This window comes from Canis lupus, chromosome 16 (assembly GCF_003254725.2).
Source record: "Canis lupus dingo isolate Sandy chromosome 16, ASM325472v2, whole genome shotgun sequence".
NCBI classification, from domain to species: Eukaryota; Metazoa; Chordata; class Mammalia; order Carnivora; family Canidae; genus Canis; species Canis lupus.
Genome location: NC_064258.1, coordinates 23,912,349 through 23,934,713, shown reverse-complemented (window position 1 = coordinate 23,934,713; position 22,365 = coordinate 23,912,349). Strand labels below are relative to the sequence as shown.

General features: G+C 39.6%; 1 protein-coding gene and 1 long non-coding RNA gene across 4 annotated transcripts; one reads left to right on the top strand and one right to left on the bottom strand.

Moving 5' to 3' along the window:
• Nucleotides 1-4,006: 4,006 nt before the first annotated feature.
• Nucleotides 4,007-14,639, bottom strand: THAP1 (THAP domain containing 1). 3 transcript variants are annotated; one of them, XM_025443755.3, is made up of 4 exons: nucleotides 14,040-14,305; nucleotides 13,556-13,947; nucleotides 10,670-10,865; nucleotides 4,007-6,867 (listed from the first exon to the last, which is right to left on the bottom strand). In XM_025443755.3, exons 2-4 carry the CDS (start codon nucleotides 13,606-13,608, stop codon nucleotides 6,493-6,495), a joined length of 624 nt encoding a protein of 207 aa, XP_025299540.1. In that variant the 5' UTR covers nucleotides 13,609-13,947; nucleotides 14,040-14,305; the 3' UTR covers nucleotides 4,007-6,492. The 3 variants fall into 3 exon arrangements, with proteins under 3 accessions (XP_025299540.1, XP_025299426.1, XP_025299615.1); XM_025443641.3 differs by lacking the exons at nucleotides 13,556-13,947; nucleotides 14,040-14,305 and adding an exon at nucleotides 14,501-14,639; XM_025443830.3 differs by lacking the exons at nucleotides 13,556-13,947; nucleotides 14,040-14,305 and adding an exon at nucleotides 14,501-14,639 and having other exon boundaries at nucleotides 4,007-6,801.
• An 80-nt stretch (nucleotides 14,640-14,719) lies between these two features.
• LOC118350969 (uncharacterized) lies at nucleotides 14,720-19,648 on the top strand. The gene is made up of 2 exons (XR_004805672.2): nucleotides 14,720-14,858; nucleotides 15,240-19,648. It is a non-coding gene; the product is annotated as an uncharacterized LOC118350969 (long non-coding RNA).
• Nucleotides 19,649-22,365: the final 2,717 nt, after the last annotated feature.

The following is a 22,365-nucleotide window of genomic DNA, read 5'->3' as shown; positions in this document are numbered from 1 at the left end:
AGAGTGAGGGGGATACAACAATGGCTGCTCACCTCTGTGTCTTCATCTTTTTTCTTTTTAAGATTTTATTTATTCGCGAGAGGCACAGAGAGAGAGAGAGGCAGACAGAGGCAGAGGGAGAAGCAGGCTCCATGCAGGGAGCCCAACATGGGACTCAATCCTGGGTCTCCAGGATCACACCCTGGGCTGAAGGCAGCACTAAACCACTGAGCCCCCTGGGCTGCCCTGTGTCTTCACCTTTATGATCAAAATAGCAATCATGTTTTAGAATACAGATCTCTGATGTTTGGAGAACAGGATCCTCATTGCTCACCATAGTTCTCACCATCTACACACAAGCTTCTCTCTTGTAACTCCTCCACTGCCTACTATGGAGGTGGAGGTGGCAAATAAGCTAATAGCTGAAATTGACTGATATTAACCACAGTCTACCATTCAAGCCTTCTTCTGGAAGTTGCAAGCCCTCAATAGATTCCAGAGTTCCAAATATTTATATCAGATAGATTACATCAATGCCATTGTTACTTAGGTGGGGAAACAGATTGCTGGTGCTTCTTATTGCACCATTTTCCTGGAAACCTCCTTTACCTTCATTTTTTTTTTTAATTTTTATTTATTTATGATAGTCACACAGAGAGAGAGAGAGGTAGAGACATAGGCAGAGGGAGAAGCAGGCTCCATGCACCAGGAGCCCGACGTGGGATTCGATCCCGGGTCTCCAGGATCACGCCCTGGGCCAAAGGCAGGCGCCAAACCGCTGTGCCACCCAGGGATCCCTACCTTCATTTTTGATAGTTTTGCTTACATATGATATTTTTGGTTAAAAAGTTTTTCTTTCATCGCTTTGAATGTCATCCCACTGCCTCCTGGTCTTCATTTTTTATGGTAAGAAATCAGATGTTAATCTTATCAGGGTTCCCTTGCATATGTCATTTTTCTCTGATTTTGATCATTTTTACTAGAACGCATCTGGATGTGGATTTCTTTGTATTCGTCTTAGTATTTTTGTTTCTTGAATTTGTAGATTAGTGTTTTTTATCAAATGTGTGGATTTTTCACCCATTATTTCTTCAAATATTTTTTTAAGTTTATTTTTTTAGTAATCTCTATACCATAGGTGTGGCCTGAACTCATAAGCCCAAGATCAAGAGCCAATCAGACACCCCTCTTCAAATATTTTTCTCTCCACCATTTCTATTCCATCCTCCCTTCTGCTGGTCTTTCCATTATACATATATTGATGTGTTTAGGGGTATTAGGTTTCTCTGAGGCTCTGAGGTATGAGGCTCTGCTCATTTTCCTCATTCTTTGTTCTGTTTTTCAGATTGTGTAATCAATCTTCAAGTTCATTGATATTTTTCTGCAAGTTCAAACAATTGTTAAGATTCTCCAGTGAATTTTTTTTTTTCAGATTTTATTTATTTATTCATGAGAGACACACAGAGAGCGAGGCAGAGACACAGGCAGAGGGAGAAGCAGGCTCCATGCAGGGAGCCCCGTGTGGGACTCAATCCCGGGCCTCCAGGATCCATCCTGGGCTAAAGGCGGTGCTAAACCACTGAGCCACCCAGGCTGCCCTCCAGTGAATTTTTCATTTTGATTATTGCACTTTACACCTCCAGAACATCCTTTTTAAAAATTTGTACCTCCTTGATACTTTCTTTTGTAAGATTTTATGTATTCATGAGAGAAACACAGCGAGGCAGAGACACAGGTAGAGGGAGAAGCAGGCCCTCTACAAGGAGCCTAATGTGGGACTTGATCCTGGACCCCAGGATTATGCCCTGAACTGAAGGCAGATACTCAACCACTGAGCCACCCAGGCATCCCCTTGATACTTGTTTTTTGATGAGATATTGTCATCATTCCTTCCTTATTTAAGCATAGTTTCTATTAGTTCTGGAACTAATATTTACATAGCTTAATTATAATGGCTGCTTTGAAGTCTTTGTTAATTCTGTTATCTGGCCTTTCTCACAGTTTGTTACCTGCCCTCCCCTCACCTCCCTGCCCTTCTCTCGTATGAGTTACACTATCCTACTTCGTTGCATATCTCATAACTTTTTGTTAAAAACTGGACAGATTTGACTATATATATTGTAAGATCTTTGCAGCCTTGAGCATGCACCTCATGACCTGGAGAATAGAGCTTTTAACAGGCCTTTCTCTATTTTCCCGATCTCTTTGTTAAACTATCTGCCTTTGCTGGTGTCAAACTCAGATGTTAGTTCCATGTCAGTGGATTGGGTTTTTTTTTGTTATTGTTTTTGATGATGTCCTAGAGCTTAAATTGCTCTGTAGTCTGATCTGATTAGATTCAGGCCTTTTTGCAGAGGTAGTTTTTGAGTCCCGTCTTTGAGGCTTGTTATGACTACAGGAAGGCTCTTCTTTCCCCTTTCCCTATTCTCTTTAGTAAATTACCTAGCCTAAAAATAACTTAGCTTGTTAATTTGGTGGAGCTACCCCTTTTAATTTTTTACCACTTAATTTTTCATTGTCCTTGGGAGCTCCCTTAGTCCTGAATCTCCCCCATACTCTGTCAGATAAAATCAGTTCCTTTGGTAAGAGCTTCAGACCTCTCTGTTCTCATGACTTCATCTCCCCTGGAGGGGATAAAAATTCTATGCTGCTACTCTTAGCTATGGTTGGTAGGGGCCATGATCTGCTTCTCCAGGGTTAATAGCTTGCTTTATGATCAGAACTCAATGGAGATGGTAGCTTCTAGTCTTCTTGGCTTGCCTCCCCAGGGCATGGAAACGTCACCCCATGAGCACCTAGGAAAAGGGTGATCGGAGTCCTGGTACTCTTGGCCTGCTGCACCTGAGGTAACTCCTCCACCCTGAGTGGAAGCTGGGTGGAGGGAGTCCTGACATTTTGGCTGCACTTGCCTACAGATTAGCCTTTGAAACACAAATCTAAGGGGCTATGGGAATACTGGCTGCCTCTTCTTCCTTGGGAGATACCACAAGACTTGAGTGGGTACTTGAGGAGTGAACATTATCTTCTTGGCCATATCCACTCAGAATGGAGTTTCTGTAGCGCTCGGCTTTGTGTGTGTGTGTGTGTGTGGGGGGGGGGTGGTGGTGACGGTGATGGTAGTGGTTTAGGGCTAGAATAAGTTGTAGCATAAATACCACAGGCTCTTAAAATTCTTTTAGAGGTTTAGATTTTCTTGAATGTTTCATTTGCTGTATGACCTTAAGATAATAAGCAGAGATCTTAAATGGTTCTTTAAAAAAAATTTTTTTTTAACCAATCATGGTAATTAGGGTGAACATGCAGCCATTCCAGAAGCCATTTGTCTATTGTTACTATCATATAGTTTGTCTCACCAAAAATAGTTTAAAAGAAAGGACATTTATTCATATCCCTTAGGATATTTTAAAAATGAGAATTTGATCATCTCAAAACCCCAAATACTATGAATTTAGAAAAGAATATAAATTCTTAATAGATTTGAGTTTAAAAAATATTTTATCATTCAGAAAAAATTCTCAATAGAATAAAACAACATCCAAGGTAAAAAAGATATCAAGACATGAAATTTTAAGAGCAAACTTTTCCATTATTTTAAGTACAATAATTATAACTGCTTTTTTGCTTGTTTGTAAAACACTGTTTGCCTTTAATATTTTTTTTCACATCAAGGATTGTATTTTAGTATACAATATATAAAATCATAATGCTCAGAAACACCAGTTACCATCATAAAAGCAATGCTGTTTACTCACTGGTCATCTGATTCACATGGTTGCCAATATCAGGAAGAGTAATAATCAAGCAGATTTGTAAATCTGCTCTTTTTTCCTTTAAATGCTATTTATGGATGGCTGCCTTTAAAAAATTCTGGAACATTAAACAGGAGTTTTCATTTTACAGATCATATGCACTTTTATTATTTTATGTTGCTTACTACTGACTTTATAAAAGCCATAAGTGTTGGATATGTATGTATATTTTTTAATAACTAAAGATGATCAGAGAATATTAATTGAACCAAAAAAAATCCATATCAAGTGAAACTTTCATTTGCCTTCATCATTACTGTCACACTTCTAAGAAAGGGATTACACAAATTATAGTTAGAAAAGAAAGATTTCATGTGCTTGGACTTCCAAGTAAAAAGTTTTGCTAATAATTTTACACTGTTTACTGCAATAACAGAATTATTTTTAGTTCACATAACAGGTATACAATTACTAAACATTTAAATTATTTTACAAAATTTTAAAACGTCTTTAACTCGGAATTTGATGGTTCAAACTATGAAGCAGTCCAAAGTGAAGATTATATTTCCACTATAACCAAGTATAAAAAGAATGGCAACTAATTCTATCCTAAACCAGAAACCCATTTTAAAGAATCTCAGAAGAATAACTGCTTAAATGTAAACGGTAAACGACTTGTTATGGATATTTTACAAACATATTTCTGCAGGGTTTGGAAGTTATGCTAGTGTTCAATCATTTGTAAGTCCCTTCTAGTTCTAAAATTCTATGATTTTATATGCTTTCCTAACAGTTCTATTAAGAAAGTTACTTATCAGTATTGCCAGATTACATCATCACACATAGATGGAAATTTTAGTATGTTACTGTATGTGCTTAAAATAAATGTAATCTTTCAGAATATGCTGCAGTTCACATAAATCTCCCCATCACATTTGTTCCAGACTGAATTTCAACATGCTTGAACAGAACCTATTTCCTTTATGTGGCAATGAAATAAACAATACAGTAGACAAAATAAAATTTTAAAACATTCACCAAATGTTACAGCTCATATTCAGAAATAACCACCTGTACCTCAAACTCCCTATGTTAAACTATGACAATTTATTTAAATGCAAACAGCTGGTATACATGCTGCTTGCTCAGTTCTTTCCAAATAGGGATTTATGTTTGTTAGGAAAAGAAACTCCAGGTTAAATCATAATGTTACGATGCTAAGTAATTGGGATTGCCACTTTCACAATTCAATGTTGGATTCTTAGTTTTGGGGACACATACACACACTACTTCATGGGTTTCCAAAACAGTGATGAGATCCATGAATAACTAGAAAACATCCTCTGATTCATTAGAGTTAGTTCTGTATGCATTAGACCACATAACTTCAAGTAATCTTCTCATTATAATTTTCTATTTTTGAAATACTGGTTCATAAAAAATCAAGGTATCATCCACTGGCAGCATAGCAGTAAATTACACTGAAAACCACATGTACAAAAGACACTTTTGAATGTCATTGTTTCATATTTTTAATACTGCCTTAGAAGACCTGTTCTTCAACTACCTCAGTGTATTCTGAAATGTAAAATAATTATAATAGGAATAATTATTCTAAATCTAAGTAGATAATTCCTAAGGCAGTATTTGTTTACTCAGAACATATTTTCATTTCAAATATATAACTAAAACTTCTCACGTCAGAACACAACTCATAGTTTGAACAGAAACTTCAGTGTTTAAATCTCAACGTTCAATAACAAACACTACATATTAGGTTGCTTTGGAATACAAATCACTCGGTTAAATAAATGGGATATAATTTCTAACTTGTGTTAAAAGTGAAGAAATCCTTTTTTATGTGAAGATGTGACCAAAATCAATTGGTCATATTACAGTAGAAATCAAACTCTACTGACACAACACATTTGTTAGAGATTTGTATACAGATATAACAACAGTTGGGAACTAGATGCTCCTTAAGCTTGGGGGTAATGAAAGAAAAAGGCATACTATGGATCAGGCCCCCATTTTTATTACTTGTTTAATAACAATGCCTACTTTATTGAAGAATGTCTCTTCCACTGGAAATACACTTCTGGTTTAATAATGTTAGTGGGGAAAAAAGGCAGACCCACTTTTAAAGAATGATTCATCCTTATTTACCTACATTGACTAGGTATAGAATGACTCTTCATTTTCTGCTCTGAAGATAACCAATTTATTTTTTGAAGTTTTGACTTGTCAACTTATTTTTGATAAGTGATTAAGAAAGATAAATCTTCTGACTTTACAAATAAGAATATGTGAATAAGAATATATATATTTTCTGAGAAGTTACATCTCGTGATCTGACCTATACTTCTGACTTACAATGTAACTAAATTCCTTTAATAACCTGCATTAATTTTAAATTTTAAACTTAAATTGTCCTTGTTATACTGTTCACATTCACTTTATTTCTCATTTTTACATTTCTATAAATACCCAAAAAACAAAACTCCTCAATTTGAAACCAACTTATATTGGAGTTCTGAGGTTAGTCTTTAACTTTTAAGATATTTTGTTAAAATGTAAAAACCCTGAAATTAGAAACAAAAATTTTACAATTTTACAGTATATATCTAATTTATTTAAAAAAATATTCTGAATTGTTTTTATACAAGTAATCAAGTGTTATTTTTTCAAATGAAACTCCTTTATAGGCTAGAAGAGGATGTGTGGTGTTGCCCCATTAAAAGCCAATACAAATATCTTTTTTTTTTTATGCTGGCACTTCAACTATTTCAAAATAGTCATTCGGCAAAATCACATAACCTCTTTCTGATATGTCGTCCTTCTCTTTCTGGAAGTGAACAACCTCCTTTAATTTTTCAAGCTGTCGTTCTTGTCTTCTGCATCTCTGCTGTGCAGTCTTGAGCTTCTTTCGGAGTTTTTCAACTTGTTGTTCTAGCTGATGAATCCTTTTTCTCTGGTGCATTGTATCCTCCACAGTATAGTTGTGGTCACAGAAAACTGAGAGATTATCAGGGGTCTGAAGAGGAGGCATTAGTAATCCAATAGCAGCATCAACCTGGGAAATGGGAGGTGTTAAAGGAGGTGGGGGAAGCTGTTCTTGTGGCTCCAGAAGATCTTCCTTCTACAACAATAATGCAAAGTAGGTTCAAGTTTAGTAACTACAAATAACAATTTAAAAGAACCCCTGTGGAATTTAAGAATGACATTTTTATAAGTTGGACAACCTAGAAGAAAAGGTTAAATTTTTAGAAACACACACTCTTCCAAAACAGGAAGAAATAGAAAGTATAAATAAACCAATCACTAGTAATGAAATTGAAAAGGTAATCAAAAAAGTCCAGGACCAGATGGTGATTCTATCAAACACTTAAAGAGTTAATACCTATTCTCCTCAAAATATTCTAAAAGACAGAAGAGAAAGGAAAGCTTCCAAATACATTCTGTTAGGTGAACAATACCCTAATACCAAAAACAAAGACACTGAAGAAAACTACAGGCCAAAATCCCTGATGAACAAAGATGCAAAAATCCTCAACAAAAATACAGGCATATTTGACAATACATTAAACACTCAACAATACACTAAAAGGATCATTCACCACTATCAGGTGGGATTTATTCCAGGGATGCAAGGATGGTTCAATATTCATAAATCAATATGAAACACTACATTAACAAAGGGTAAAAATCACACGATCATCTCAATAAATGCAGAAAAAGCATTTGACAAAATTCAACATCCTTTCAATGACAAAGTCTCAAAAAAGCTGGCTTAGAGGGAAAATACCTCAAAATAATAAAGGCCATATATGAAAAACCCACAGCTAACATTACACTCAGTAGTGAAAACTGAGAGTTTTTCCTCTAAGATCAAAAGCAAGACAAGATGTCCACTCTTGCTATTTTCATTCAACATAGTACTGTAAGTCCGAGCCATAGCAGTCAGACAAGAAAAAGAAATAAAAGGCATCCAAATTGGTAAGAAAGAAGTAAAACTATCACTATTTGCAGATGACATGATACTATACAAAGAAAATGCTAAAGACTGCAACAAAAAACTATTAGAGGTAATAAGTAAAGTTGCAGGATACAAAATTAATATATGGAAATCAGTTGTGTTTCTATACACTAATAATGAAGTAGCAGGAAGAGAAATTAAGAAAATAATTCCATTTATAATTACACCAAAAAGAATGAAACACCTAGGAATAAATTTAACTGAGGTGAAAGACCTATGCTCTAAAAACTACAGAACACTGATGAAACAAATTGAAGATGACACAAATAAATGGAAAGATATATCATTTTTATGGACTGGAAGAATTAACATTGTTAAAATGTCCATACTACCCAAAGCAATCTATAGGCTCAATGCAATCCCTATGAAAATACCAACAACATTTTTCACAGAACTAGAACAAATAATGTTAAAATTTTGTACAGAACCCACAAAAGACTCCAAACAGCCAAAGCACACTTGAGAAACAACAAAGCGGGAGGTATCATAATCCCAATTTTGAGATATACTACAAAGCTGTAGTAATCAAAAGTGGCACAAAAACAAGACACATAGGTCCATGGAATAGAACAGAAAGCCCAGAAATAAACCCATGCTTATATGGTTAATTAATTAATCTACAACAGAGGAAATAAGAATATCTATTAGGTAAAAGACTCTTCAATAAATGGTGCTGGAGAAACTGTACAGTTACATGAAAAAAAAAAAAAGAAACTGGACTTTTTTTTTTTACACCATACACAACACTAAACTCAAAATGGATTAAAAACTTAAATGGGAGGGACGCCAGGGTAGCTCAGCAGTTGAGCATCTGCCTTTGGCTCAGGGCGTGATCCTGGGATCAAGTCCTACATCAGGCTCCTTGCATGGAGCCTGCCTCTCTCGCTATGTCTCTCATGAATAAATGAAATCTTAAAAAAACAAAACAAAACAAAACAAAAAAACACCAACAAAAACTTAACTGGGAGACCTGAGACCATAAATATCCTAAAAGAAAACATAGTAATTTCTCTGACATCAGCCTTAGAGACATTCTTCTAGATGTGTCTTCTCAGGCAAGGAAAACAAAAGCAAAATAAACAATTGGTACTATACCAAAACAAAAAGCTTTTGCACTGTGCAGGAAACCATCAACAAAATTATAATGCAACCTAGTGCTGGGGTGCCTGGGTGGCTTAGTCAGATAAGTGTCCCACTTTTGATTTTGGCTTAGGTCATGATCTCAAGGCTATGAAGGGGGGCCACATGGGGGGCTCTGTGCTCAGCAGGGGGTGTGCTTGAGATACTCTCTCCTCCTCTGACCTTCCCCCCAGTGCTCCCTCTAAAATAGATAAATCTTTTAAAAAATAAAATAAAAATAACGTGCAATCTATTGAATGCAAAAAGATATCTGCAAACACTATACCTGCTAAGGAGTTAATAACCAAAATATATACAGAACTTAGATAACACCACACCAAAGAAATATAAAATCCAATTAAAAAATGGGCAGAGGACATGAACAGATATTTTTCCCAAAGACATACACATGGCCAACAGACACATGAAAAGATACTCAATATTACCAAATCAGGGAAATGAAAATCAAAACCACAATGAGTTATCATTTTAGATCTGAGTGACTAATATCAAAAAGACAAGAATTTACAAGTGTTGGCAAGGATATGTGCTGTTGGTGAGAGTGCAAATTGGTGCAGTGACTGTGGAAACAAGTATGGAGATTTCTCAAAAACTTAAAAATAGAATTACCATATGATTCAGTAATTCTATTATTACTGGGTATTTACCTAAAGAAAATGAAAACACTAATTTGAAATATGTATCCCTATGTTTACTGCAGCATTATTTACAATAGCCCAGATACGAAAGCAAACCAAGTGTCCATTAATAGATGAATGGATAGAGATGTTCTGTGTGTGTATGTTGGGGGGGGAGGATATACACATATATCTATACATGCACATACATATATACACACACATTAGAATATTACTCAGTTATAAAAAAGAATATTACTCAGTTATAAAAAAGAATGAGATCTTGCCATTTTTCAACATGCATGGACCTAGAGAGAATTATGCTAAGTGAAAAAAGTCAGAGCAAGACAAATACCATGTGATTCCACTTATATGTGAACTCTAAAACACAAAACAAGTGAAAAAACAAACAAGTAGAAACAGACCCATAAATACAGAGCACAAAGTGATAGTTGCCGAGGGGAGGGGATGTGGGGATGGGAAAAATGAGTGGAACGTATAGGCTTCCAGTTATGTGTTCAAGTCACAAGGATGAAAGCTATAGCATAGGGAAGATGGTCAGTGGTATTCTAATAGCTTTGTGTGGTGACAGATGGTAGCTACAGTGTGGTGAGCACAGCATAATATGCAGATTTGTCTAATTAGTATGTTGTACATCTAAACTAATGTAACATCATCATGTGTCAATTACACTTTGATTTAAAAAAAGACTTTTTTTGTGAATCTTTAAGATAGAAACAATTTAAAACAAAAAAATTTAAGTTTTAATTATACTTTTTCACCTGAAGTAGAAATGGGATGCAAAAAAGAGAGAATGATAAGATTTTATTAAATACAAAACACTTAAACTGAGGGGGAAATACTTTGGAACTGAAAAAGAAAACCCAAAACTTATCAACATACACGTAAGTAGTACAGAGTGACCTTAAAGTAACTTACAAAGCTAGACTGACTTTCTTAGTGTGAGTATATTTAACTTTAATAAACTACACTTTGTAGTTTTAAAAAGTACATCATTGTTAACAGTGAGTTATCTACCAGTGATGGCTTCTAGGTAACACTGATCTTCTTTACATTACTTTCAATTTTCCACAATAAAAACATGAATTTTATAAATAGAAAATCCATTATATTAAAACACACATTACCTTGTCATGTGGCTCAGTACAGAGAAATATTGTGGGTACAGCATTCTCTTTCAGCAACTTGTTGTTGCACTCCCTCTTAAAGCAGTCCGGAGTAAAGTGCTCCGAACAAATACTGCTATATTTGGTGGGTTTAAAGTTTTTCCTTCGGACAGCTGCCTCCCATTTTTTGCAAAGACTGGGTCGAGTAAGAGGGAACCTAAGAAGAAGAGATAATTCAGTTCTCTGACCTTATTTTAAAAGAAAAAAAAAAAAGCACATCTAAACTTTCATGTTTAGGAAAGAACCATTTTATATTGTTGTTTACAAGCTAAGGGACATTTGATTAAAACACTAGCTCTGCAATTTTTTTTTTTTGGACGGTTTTTAGTTGTGCCTTTATTCACCTGAGTTAAGAATGTTTTAAAGATCCTATAAATAAAATGACCAACTACTAGGGTGTGATAATAAGTCAACCCTCTCAGCATGGAATTTTTTTTTTTAAGCCGTATTTGTGGGTGTTCTCTGTGATGCATCACTGAATTCTACTTCTGAAACCAATATTGCACTGTATGTTAACTAACTAGAATTTAAATTAAAAATTTTATAAAAAATAAAAAGCAGTATTTGTTATAGGAATCTTTTGATCACAGGGTGGTTACGAGAATGTCAGAAACAATGATGCAAACAATATAAATAAGACAGGCTGATTAAAAATTTACAAAATGTAAAAACATACATATTGAAGGTCAGCCATGCAGACAGATGCATGCAATGGGAAGAGGAGATGATGGGAAGCTGGAAGTGGAAGTCAAGGGACATGTGCAGTACTATCACTGGTCTCCCTCCATTACTTTCAAATAAATGAATAACTTATTTTCACTAACTTTCACTAAGTGATACAGGTATTGCACACACATCTAAATATACAAGGGTAGGGCAGCCCGGGTGGCTCAGTGGTTTAGCGCCGCCTTCTGCCCAGGGCCTGATCCTGGAGACTCAGGATTGAGTCCCACGTCAGGCTCCCTGCATGGAGCCTGCTTCTCCCTCTGCCTGTGTCTCTGCCTCTCTCTCTCCTCTCTGTGTATTCTCAGACATAAATAAATAAAATCTTTTTTAAAAAAATAAATATACAAGGGTAATCATATAGCTTCTCTGTCTCATTTATTAATGTTTAACTTTTTATGTCAAAGATACTAAGAGTTTCAAGTAAAATATATACTATAGGGTAAATCTGTACTGATTTTTTTTAATCAATGAAAATAAAATTATATGTTTATATCTACATACTGCAGAAAAAGAAGGTTCTAGTTCTCTTAGGATCAATTTGACAAATATGAATTAATCGAATTATAGTCAAATCATAATGATAAATTTAAATTTTCATGTATTCATTTATTTATATGTTTGGAATTGAAAGGGGGTGGTTGATTAGTTTCATGAACTTGGATGCCCAAGTCTCTCCTCAGGTTTGGGAAGTTCTTATTTGTTTTTTAATTTTTAAGTTTTTATTTACTGGGGCACCTGGGTGGCTCAGTGGTTGAGCATCTATCTGCCTTCAGCTCAGGTTGTGATCCCGGGGTCCTTGGGATCTAGTCCTGCATTGGGCTCCCTGCAGGGAGCCCCCTTACCCCTCTGCCTATAGGTCTCTGCCTTTCGTGAATAGATAAATTAAAATTTTTTTAATTTATTTTTTAAAAAGATTTTAATTTACTTATTCACAAGAGACACAGAGGCAGAGACACAGGCAGAGCGAGAAGCAGGCTCCATGTGGGGAGCCCAACGTGGGACTCGATCCCAGGTCTCCAAATCACGTCCCAGACTGAAGGCGGCACTAAACCACTGAGCCACCGGGGCTGCCCAATTTTTTTAATTTAAAAAAATAAAAGTTTTAATTTATTTTAGTCTTCTGATTTGTTTTTAATTCCAGCATAAGAATATTATTGATCTTATTTTACCTCGAAATCAACTGGAATATGTCCATCTGGCCCAGAAAAGTGGGCTTAGAAAGGGTTTATATTTACTGTGATTTTACTTTTCCAAGTCAAGTATCTAGTGAAATGGGGAAACTGGAAAGCCAAAGGATGCTTCAACTCCATGTTCTAGCTTCTCTTCTACATAAGGTATGCCAGAGCTGGACTCTGCTATCATGAAGAACTAACCAATCTTTGGGACAGTTCTTTTCTTTGCCCAGAACAGCTGCTGCCACTGGGCCACCATGTAGAAAGTGGTAGAAGATCTCTGCTGGAAATGGCCTCCAGAAATACAACAGATGGTAGCCATCACCAGTAAAATTCAGCCCCTTGGGCCTCCTGTCTTACACACTACAATGATCAGGCTGTTCATGATGGAGTTCTGTGAGAATAATTCCCATCTATTTCCAAAAAATTGTTCTTTATAGGTAAGAAGGAGAGGCAGATCAGCTCCTCCTTTGACCCAATCATTTGACAGCCAGCAGAAGCTATTTCTGATGTGTGAACGCCATCCTTAGTTTCTAGTACCAATGAAGGGTTTTCCACATTTTTAGATTCTTTGATTAGAAACGGGGTTGTGCAGAGCTGGCTGTAACATAACAGTGTCACCGTCTTCTGATCTATTCCTACACTTTCAAAGAACTGGAAGTCAATTCATCAGCTTTCAGAAATTCCAACAAATGAAGAAGTGATCTCAGGATATACTGAAGTAGATCCTGGAGTGTTAGGTGCTCTCAGTCGTCCTGCAGGTGGAGGGCAGGATGGGGCTGGTGGTGGTGGTCCATCAATCAACACTCAGATCTGCGTGGTAAGGCACTCATTTCCCTGGGTCCCTCTTCTACTAAGCATAAAATGCACCCACATCCCCTGTTACACACGACCCCACCAAAAAAACTGACGGAATACTTAAATTTTGCTTTTGTAATTATTTACTTACGTATAATTGCTATAATTTGCCATCGGTTTGGTAATAATAATGTAAATAATCATATTTATAATAACTTAAAGTCTGTAAACACTTTATTTGGCGGAATGAAAATGCCATCGAGTCCCACTTTGCAGACATCCGATGATCACGAGGTCGTTTCTCCCACAGGCCTCTCTAGCCGCCAAAGCCATCACGGCCCCGGGACCTGTGGGCTTCCTCGGGGGCGAGCCAGCTGTGCGGACCTGGGACCCCATCGCTGCGCGCCAACTGAGGTCCTGGCCGTCCCAGAGGCTCCCTCCAACAGCCAGAGGTGCCCCGAGGTGGGCCCCTAGGCACTGAGTGCACACGTCCTCCCCGAAAGCCTGAGCTGCTGTGAAGCTGGCCTCCCAGGCACGCCAAGGCTGGGAAAAGAGCGGCTCCGTCACGTTCACAGCCTCTGTCTCGGCTCCGTACTGACTCAGGAGGCGCTACTACGCCCTCGCTGCCCTCTTACCCCGAGCAGAGGCTCGCGCGGCGCCCACGGACGCCGCTCCTGGGGCGCCGACACGTCCACGGCAGGCGGCGGACGAACCCCGAGCGTGGATTCCGACTCTCGAGCGCAAGAAACGGCCATGGCAGCCACGCGCAGCCGGAGGCGGCAGCACGAGAGCTCCGACCCAGGCGGGTACACCCGCCGCCCGGCGGACGGGGGACGGGGGACGGGGGACTAGGGACCGCGAGGAGGACCGGCCTGCCCCGGCCCCTCGTCGAGGCTCGCGCGCACACCCGCTGGCCCCGCCCCGCCCCCGCCCCACTTATCAGGGCTCGCGCGCACACGCGCTGGCCCCGCCCCTGCCCCACCCCGCCCCTCATCCGGGCTCGCGCGCACGCAAGCTGGCCCCGCCCCCGAGCCTAACCGGCCGCTCGCCCCCAGCCCGAGCTGGGCCAGCCCCGCGAGACGCGCGGGGTACTTACTTGTGGAAAGAAACGGGCTTATCCTTATCGTACCGGTTCTTGCAGCCGTAGGCGGAACAGGACTGCACCATCCTTCCGGCCTCCACTCACTTCACTTCTGCCGCTCCCGCAAGCAGGAGAAGCGGCTATCGATGCCGCTGCGCTGCGCTTTGACACCCTCACTCCTTCTGTAGCTTTGGTCAACAGTTTCTGTGATGATAAGCTCCCCCGCATTGACTACTGTGCCCGTTTTGTTGTTTGCATTAGCAGAAGGACCACAGCCATCGCCCGTCTCCCATCTCCAAGATGGCGGAGGCAGCTTCAACCTCACCTCTCGCGAGGAGTTTGTCCCACTGTCTGATGAGCCCCGAGGTCAGAGGTAACGTTCCTTGGGAAGCAGGCCATTGGCTAAGGCCAGGCGTTGCGGTAGTGGGTGGGGCCTCCGAGCTTCCGGAAGAGGGAGAGGAAGTGTTTTGGGAGTAGCGGAGAGGCGAGGGGAGGGGACGGAACCGTGAGCGCGGGGCTAGACTCCGCCACCTGCTTGGCCCCGTGTGTTAGTTTATCTGGGACGATGCGGGGTGGAGAGCAGCGGGGTCTTTGGGTGTGGTGGCGTAGAGGAGGGCAGGTATGAGGGTGAGGCCTTTGGGTAGCTCTTCCCGTTTCTCTCAAAGGGCAGCCACAGATGGAATATGATCTGTGAAACTCTGTGGACCCTTGCCCACATCGCCAGGCTTCATCCCATTCATTACCTGCCCTGCAGGTGTCACAAGGCTCTGAGGGCGCAGGCGCCTGAACTGTGGCAGTGCGAGCGGACACTCGCTCCCGCCGGAGGGCGTAGCGGTAGTGCCCCGCAGGTGCCGGGTGGGATCGCGAGCTGCGCGGGTGGGTCCGTCCGCTTGCCTCCGGCGGCGTGCCCTCCCGTCTGCAGGTCGGGGCCTGCGAGTCTGCAGCGCAGGCTGGTGACGAATTCCACGGCTCTATTGTACTCTTTCTGCCTACCCCCGCCTCAGTCCTCGTGGTTCCCCAGGGTTCCATCCTCCGCCCTCCTCCTCCTAAACACCCTGCTGCTTGAGTTCAATAAAACGCTCTGATTTCCTAATGGTCTTCTATTTCTTATGTAAATTTTTCTGCCTTCGATTATCCTCTGTGAATTATGTGTTCAGTTGCTTAAACCGGAAACCTTAGATTTCTTTCCCACTCTCTACATCTGTTTGATGACCAGGATAAGTTTATAAAGTAAGTAAATACTTGTTAAATCCATCCCTCCTCTCCTCGTTGTTCTTGATCAGGCCCTCTCGCGTTCTCTTAACCATGCAACAGCCTCTGACTGTCCGAGGTCTCGTTTTGCCTCTCCAGTCTATCCTCCACAGAAGGTAATTGTCATACACCTGTTCACATCTTCAAAAGCTGCCTCTACTCGATAGTGTCATAAAGCCCTTGAGGACCGGCTACTTCTACCTTTTCACTGTATTCTCCATCCACTTGTCTTTAACTCTTTCCTACCATCATGTTTCACACAGGGCAGGCATTCTCCTGGCTTCCATAAATAGCCTGTTTGCCCTTAGGCTGAAATGCCTCTCACTGACCTGTCCACCTTCAAGATGTGGCTCAGGTGTTATGTTTTCTAACATGCTTTCTCTATCCTCTTTTTCTTAAGCCTCTCAACTTAGGCACCTCTCTTGTTCCAACGAAAACTTTGCGTTTAACCTCTCTGTATATGAACCATACGTTACTGTATGGTTGTCCCACTTCATGGACTGAGGCCCTGTTGAGGAGGACTTTGTCTTAGCCTTGTAACCCCAGCAGCTTGCAGTGTCTGGCATTAAGTATCTAGAAAATGTTTGTTAAATCAACTGGGCCCAGAAAACTTGAGGAATTTCAGAGCCATATCCTTTCACCAAATACTAAAATAATAGTTTATTAGCATTTCCAGGGATAGACAGAAATTTCTTCTGTGGTTTACTGTGCATGCAATAAGGATGAGAATGTGATAGGGATGCCTGGATGGCTCAGCAGTTAAGCTCTGCTTTTGTCTCAGGGCATGATCCTGGAGTTCAGAGATCCATCAAGCTTCCTGAGGGGAGCCTGCATCTCTCTCTGCCTATGTCTCTGCCTCTCTCTCTCTCTGCCTCTAATGAACAAATAAAATAAAATCTTTAAAAAAAAGTGTGATAGCTGCTTGTGAACTGAAAAGTATATTTTAACTAAGAGTTCACTGAAATTGACTCATCAGCTGATTCAGCAGATATTTACTCAGCATTTGCTATGTTCTATGCACAGTTCTAGGGACTTGAGATACATAAATGAACAAGACAAAGATTTCTGCCTTCACGGAGGTAATAGTCTAGTGGAGGTTGGAGGGGGCAGACAAAGAACATAAAACCATATGACATGTTAAAAGGTGAAAGGGGCTATGTGGGGGTGAGGAGGTTGCAATTTTAAATACAAAGGATAGGACAGGCTTAGTAGAGACTACTGAGCCAAAATTTGGAATGGGTAAGAGTTAGCTAGAAATATATCTGGGGGAAGAGTCTTACAGGCAGAGGGAATGGCTAAGGTAAAACTCTTGAGGCTCAGTGTCCCCAGCCTGTACAAAGAACAGTAAAGGGGCCCGTGTGACTGGAGCAGAGTGAGCTGGGGGGACAAATAATAAAGTCAGAGGAAACAGGCTGAGGTCATGTAGGGACCTGTAAGCTAGCGTAAGGACTTTGACTTTTACTCTGAGATGGAGAACATGGTTTACGCAGAGAAATGATCCAGTCTTTTAAAACCATCACTTTGCTGTGTTGAGTATAGATAGCAGGGGGTACTTAGAGGCAGAGAGACTGATAGGCAGGCTTCTATGGCAGTGTAGGTGAGAGAGGATGGTGGCTTAACCTGGCTGGGAATAAGGAATAAGAAGTGATCTTGTCTTCTCTCCTTTTCTTCCCTTCCATTTCTTTATTTACATTTATTGAGCAAATGGCAGACATTATGCTAGGTCTGGGAATATACTGGTGAGCAAGATTAACAGTCCCTATCTTCACAGAGCTTATTGTAGTAAGGGGAAGACAGACAATAAGAAGGTGAATAAAATAACATTGTGCTGAGATGCCTGAATACATAGAGGAGGGGTCACTAGCTGGGGTAGGTGGATCATCTGAGAAGGGAATATTTCGCTGAGAAAGAATGGAAAAAGATCTAACACTGAAGAATGAAAACGGGGAGGCTGGGAAGAGCATTCTCCATACAGGGAGTGTGTACTGAGGACCCGTGGCAGCAGCGAGTTTAGTTATTTTCTGGGAACTGAAGGAGGCTGCGGCATGAGTCCAGGAGCCAGGGGAATCAGGGCATGAAGTGAGGTTGACATACGTTTAGATTTTAAGTGCAGTAGGAAGCCAATGAACCTTTTTAGGCAGGGAGAGACATGACATTTTTAAATGTCATTCTATTAGATGAAGAGCTTTTCAGAGGGGCAACAGTGCAAGTGAGCAGCAGACCAGTAAGAGGCCATGGCAGGCTAGTAACACAGCTTGGTGACTTGGACTAAGGTAGTGGTAGTGGAGATGGAATGACCAGGATTTGAGAACATGTTGGATGTAGAAATGTCAAGGCTTTGTGCTAATATGAGAATGCAGAAGAGAGAGGAATCAAGGTATTACATTTATGGCTTGAGCATTTAGATGGAGGGATGGCCTTAAAAAAGAAAACAAGTGCTATCCTCTTCTCCCCACAAAATAGAGGACTTGCAGAGTGGGAGCAATTTCTGAAGTGCAGTCATCAGTTCTGGGAGTGTAGGACTGGAGAATGTCAGAAGAAAAAGACCAAAAGTACTCAGAGGTTGGTCATACAGGCTACTAAGGAAGCATGCAAGGATCACCAACCAGTGCAGAGCACTCTTTTGAAGTTTGTAATAATTTTTAATCAGTTTGTTTAGAGTGAAACTAGTCAGTTTAGTTACTTGGTTGGATTTCCTTTAATGAAGTTCTCTTCTTCAGTCCCCCTTTTTGTTTTCTTTCTTCTAGGTATTAATAACTTAGAAGTGAAATCTATATTTTTATTATTTATTGACAATAATCCTAATGTTTCCTTACTTTGAAATGGTAAATTTATTTTAGTATATGTGCTGCCAAAGCAAGCACTGCAATGGTAAATTTATTGACCAAGTAAATTGCCTGTAATTTTTAAAATATTAATTGAACTGAATGTTGAATTTTTCTAACCCCCCCCCCCCGAATTTAAATTTTCACTCTTGTGTAGTCTCACATTTAATAGAAAAATAATTTCCACTTTCTCTAAACTAATATATATGCATTGTCTGTTTTTCTTCTCTCCTTTGCCCATTTCTTGTCAACATATTTCTTAAGGCTCATATAACTATTCTCTACTCACCCCTCTCTGGTCAAGGGGTGATTGCAGGGAACATTTATTTCAAAGAGGATGATCTGTCTTTTTAACAATTCAAATGGCCATTAATCAGTTGAATGAATAAATTGTGGTATAGTCATACAAAGGAATACTATACAGCAATCAAAATAAAGAAACTATGACCCGCAACAATATGGATGGTTCTTACGTAATATTGAAGAAGTCACACAAAAGCAAATATATGATCCTGTTTTTTTACAGAGTAAAAAAGGGTTGGTAAAAGTCAAAAGTTACTTTGGGGTAGAGAGGGAATGAAAGGGGGCATATGAGATGGTGGTAATGTGTCTTTTGACTGAGGTGATAGTTAAACAGTGCGTTCACTTCATGATAATTCATCATCTGACCCTGATGATTTAGAAAATCTCTGGTGTAAAAATCTGAGGGTCAGTGGAGGGGAGGTGGGTGGAGGATGGGGTAACTGGGTTCTGAGCATTAAGGAGGGCACATGATATTATGAGCACTGGGTATTATATGCAACGATGAATCACTAAATTCTACCTCTGAAACGAATAATACACTATATGTTTAACTGAATTTAAATTTAAAAAATTGTTTTTGAGTAAATAAATAAAATCTTAAAAAAAGGGGGGGGGAATCCCTGGGTGGCTCAGCTGTTTAGCATCTGCCTTCGGCCTAGAGCGTGATCCTGGAGACTCGGGATGAGTCCCCCATCAGGCTCCCTGCATGGAGCCTGCTTCTCCCTCTGCCTGTGTCTCTGCCTCTCTCTGTCTTTCATGAATAAATAAAATATTTTTAAAAATTGTTTTAAATCTGTTTATTCAACTTTAATAAAACAGCTTATTAAGCAAACAAGGGCTACACAAGATATGCAAAATTGCCTTTTAGAGAATGGGAGAGATGTTTATATACTGATTTGATCTCTTCATTTGATCCCTTACATAAGTATCAAAATGAATGTATGGGCAGCCCGGGTGGCTCAGCAGTTTAGCGCCACCTTCAGCCCAGGGCCTGATCCTGAAGACCCGGGATCAAGTCCCACGTCTGGCTTCCTGCATGGAGCCTGCTTCTTCTGCCTGTGTCTGTGCCTCTCTGTATCTCTCATGAATAAATAAAATCTTAAAAAAAAAAAAAAACAACCAAAATGAATATCTGCCTTAGCTTTATATGAACATTTATGGGAATGAGAATAAATGGGGTAAACTGAGGAAGGCTGGTTAGAATTCTGCTTTTCAAAGTCTTAAGAAACTAAGAGCTAATTCACTAATAGGTTATTTTTTTTTAAAGGAAATAAATTGATAGTTTTTTAGGAAAAAGGAAAACATAACCCTTGACATGAAAAGGATAAGTTGTCATAATTATTCAAGAAGGGTAAACTTTGTCTTCTTGTTTGATAACCTGGAAAAAAACAAGCCACTTGTTTTGATGTAGGAGAGGGCTAAGGACTAAAGATGTTTTAAATTCACTAATATCTAATAGTTCAGATTTTAATTTCTATACAACTATGCTTTCTTTTTTCTATAAACAACTTTTAGGGGTGCCTAGGTAGCGTAGTTGGTTAAGAGTCTGCCTTTGGCACAGGTCATGATCGGGCTCTCTGTTCATCAGGGAGTCTGCTTCTCCTTCTCACTGTGTGCGCTCTCTCTCTCAAATAAATAAAATCTTTAAAAAAAAAACCCTACAAAATTATTTTATTAAAAATCATTTTTAAACCCCAAAAAACAAAAACAGCAAACAACTTTTATTAAAAGTACCCTACCATTTATTCTCTCTGGCCCTCATTATCCTTATCTGTAAAGCTATGGGACTAAATTTTTTTTTTTTTTTAGATTTATTTATTCATTCATGAGAGACACAGAGAGAGGCAGAGACATAGGCAGAGGGAGAAGCAAGCTCCCTGCAGGAGCCTGATGTAGGACTCGATCCCAGAACTCCAGGATCATGCCCATGAGTCGAAGGCAGACACTTAACCACTGAGCCACCCAGGCATCCCTAAATGAAGAAATCTTAATTTGGAATCCTGAATGGCCACGTCTTTGAATCCTCTGAAAGAAAATTACACATACATGTGTATATATGTGTATATATATATGCATATATATATGCATTTTTCTGGGAGGCTATCTGTAGCTTTCATCTGGTTTTCTAAGGTCCCTTCCAGTTTTAATATCCTAGGATTAGTGACACAGTAATTTTCATGTAGATATAAATTGTTTTCTCTGATTAGAAGGATTAGTGTTTTGATCTGAATGTCAGGTATTGTTTTTTTTTTATTTTATAAAGGATTTATTTATTTTAGAGAGCAGAGGGAGGGGCAGAGGGAGAGAGAGAATCTTAAGCAGGCTCTTTGCCCAGCATAGAGCCCAACACGGGGCTCAATCTCACAACCCTGAGATTATGACTTGAGCAGAAACCAAGAGTCAGACACTAAACCAACTGAGACACCCCAGTGCCCCATGGATGTCAGGTATTTTTAAATACTTTTTCAAAATTCTGTTTTTAAACAAATTAAAATCCAAACTGTTAGATGCCAGTGAGTTTAAAACATCACTAGCCTTTAGCCCTCTCCTGTGTCACGTTGTACTCCTTAGAAGGCCCACAGCTATATACCAGTAGTTTGAAGGAGCATTCAGGACAGTGTGCAAATATGTTTAGTGTTTCTAACTGGGTGTTTACTCCTCTTGTGCACCCTTCTGGGACATGGACCAAATCAGAGGATGTAGGTGGATGGGGATGACAGTGACTGATGAAACCTCAGATTTGCTTGCAGTCAGTACATCAGTGCTTAAATACTGATGCCATGAAGATGGTCTGGTTCTGAGAGAAAAACGAAAGCTCAGTGTTTGTCTTTATTTCTATAACAGTATCACATCCTGTCAACAGCCCTTAAGGCCCACTAGCCTGGGCCTGGGAAACTCTAAGTCTTAGGCCATAAAAATTTGAATGCCCTTTCCTATTCTGACCCACTCCCTGGTTTATGGGGTGCTGTTTAGAAAAACAGAAGACCCTGGAGAATATTAGCATATTTAATGTTTCACAGGGGGGTAGGGGAAGGTGTTGGTGCAAACATAAGGGCATAGACTCACAAAAGAATATTTCAGCATCATAAGAGGATAAAGACCATACAATCATTTCCCTAGATGCAGAAAAAGCATTTGACAATGTACAACATCCATTCATGATAAAAACCCTCAACAAAGGAGGGTTGGTTGAGGGAATACACCTCAACATAGTAAAGCCATATATGAAAAACCCAGAGCTAACATCATACTCAATGGTGAAAAGCTGAGAGCGCCCCCTCCCCACCCACACACACAGTCTAGAACAAGACAAGGATGTCCTCTCTCACCACTTTTATTCAACGTAGTACTGGAAGTCCTACCACAGCAATCAGACAAGAAATAGAAATAAGAGGCATTCAAATTGGTAAGGAAGAAGTAAAACTTCCACTCTTTGCAGATGACATAACATTATATATAGAAAACTTAAAGACTCCACCAAAATACTACAAGAACTGATCA

Excerpts from the sequence above, each read along its gene's own strand:
- THAP1 (XM_025443641.3), bottom strand. The coding sequence starts at position 14,571 with ATGGTGCAGTCCTGTTCCGCCTACGGCTGCAAGAACCGGTACGATAAG. Across the intron at positions 10,866-14,500 it reads AAGCCCGTTTCTTTCCACAA|GTTCCCTCTTACTCGACCCA; the intron begins GTAAGTACCCCG and ends TCTTCTTCTTAG. Across the intron at positions 6,868-10,669 it reads GTACTGAGCCACATGACAAG|AAGGAAGATCTTCTGGAGCC; the intron begins GTAATGTGTGTT and ends TTATTGTTGTAG.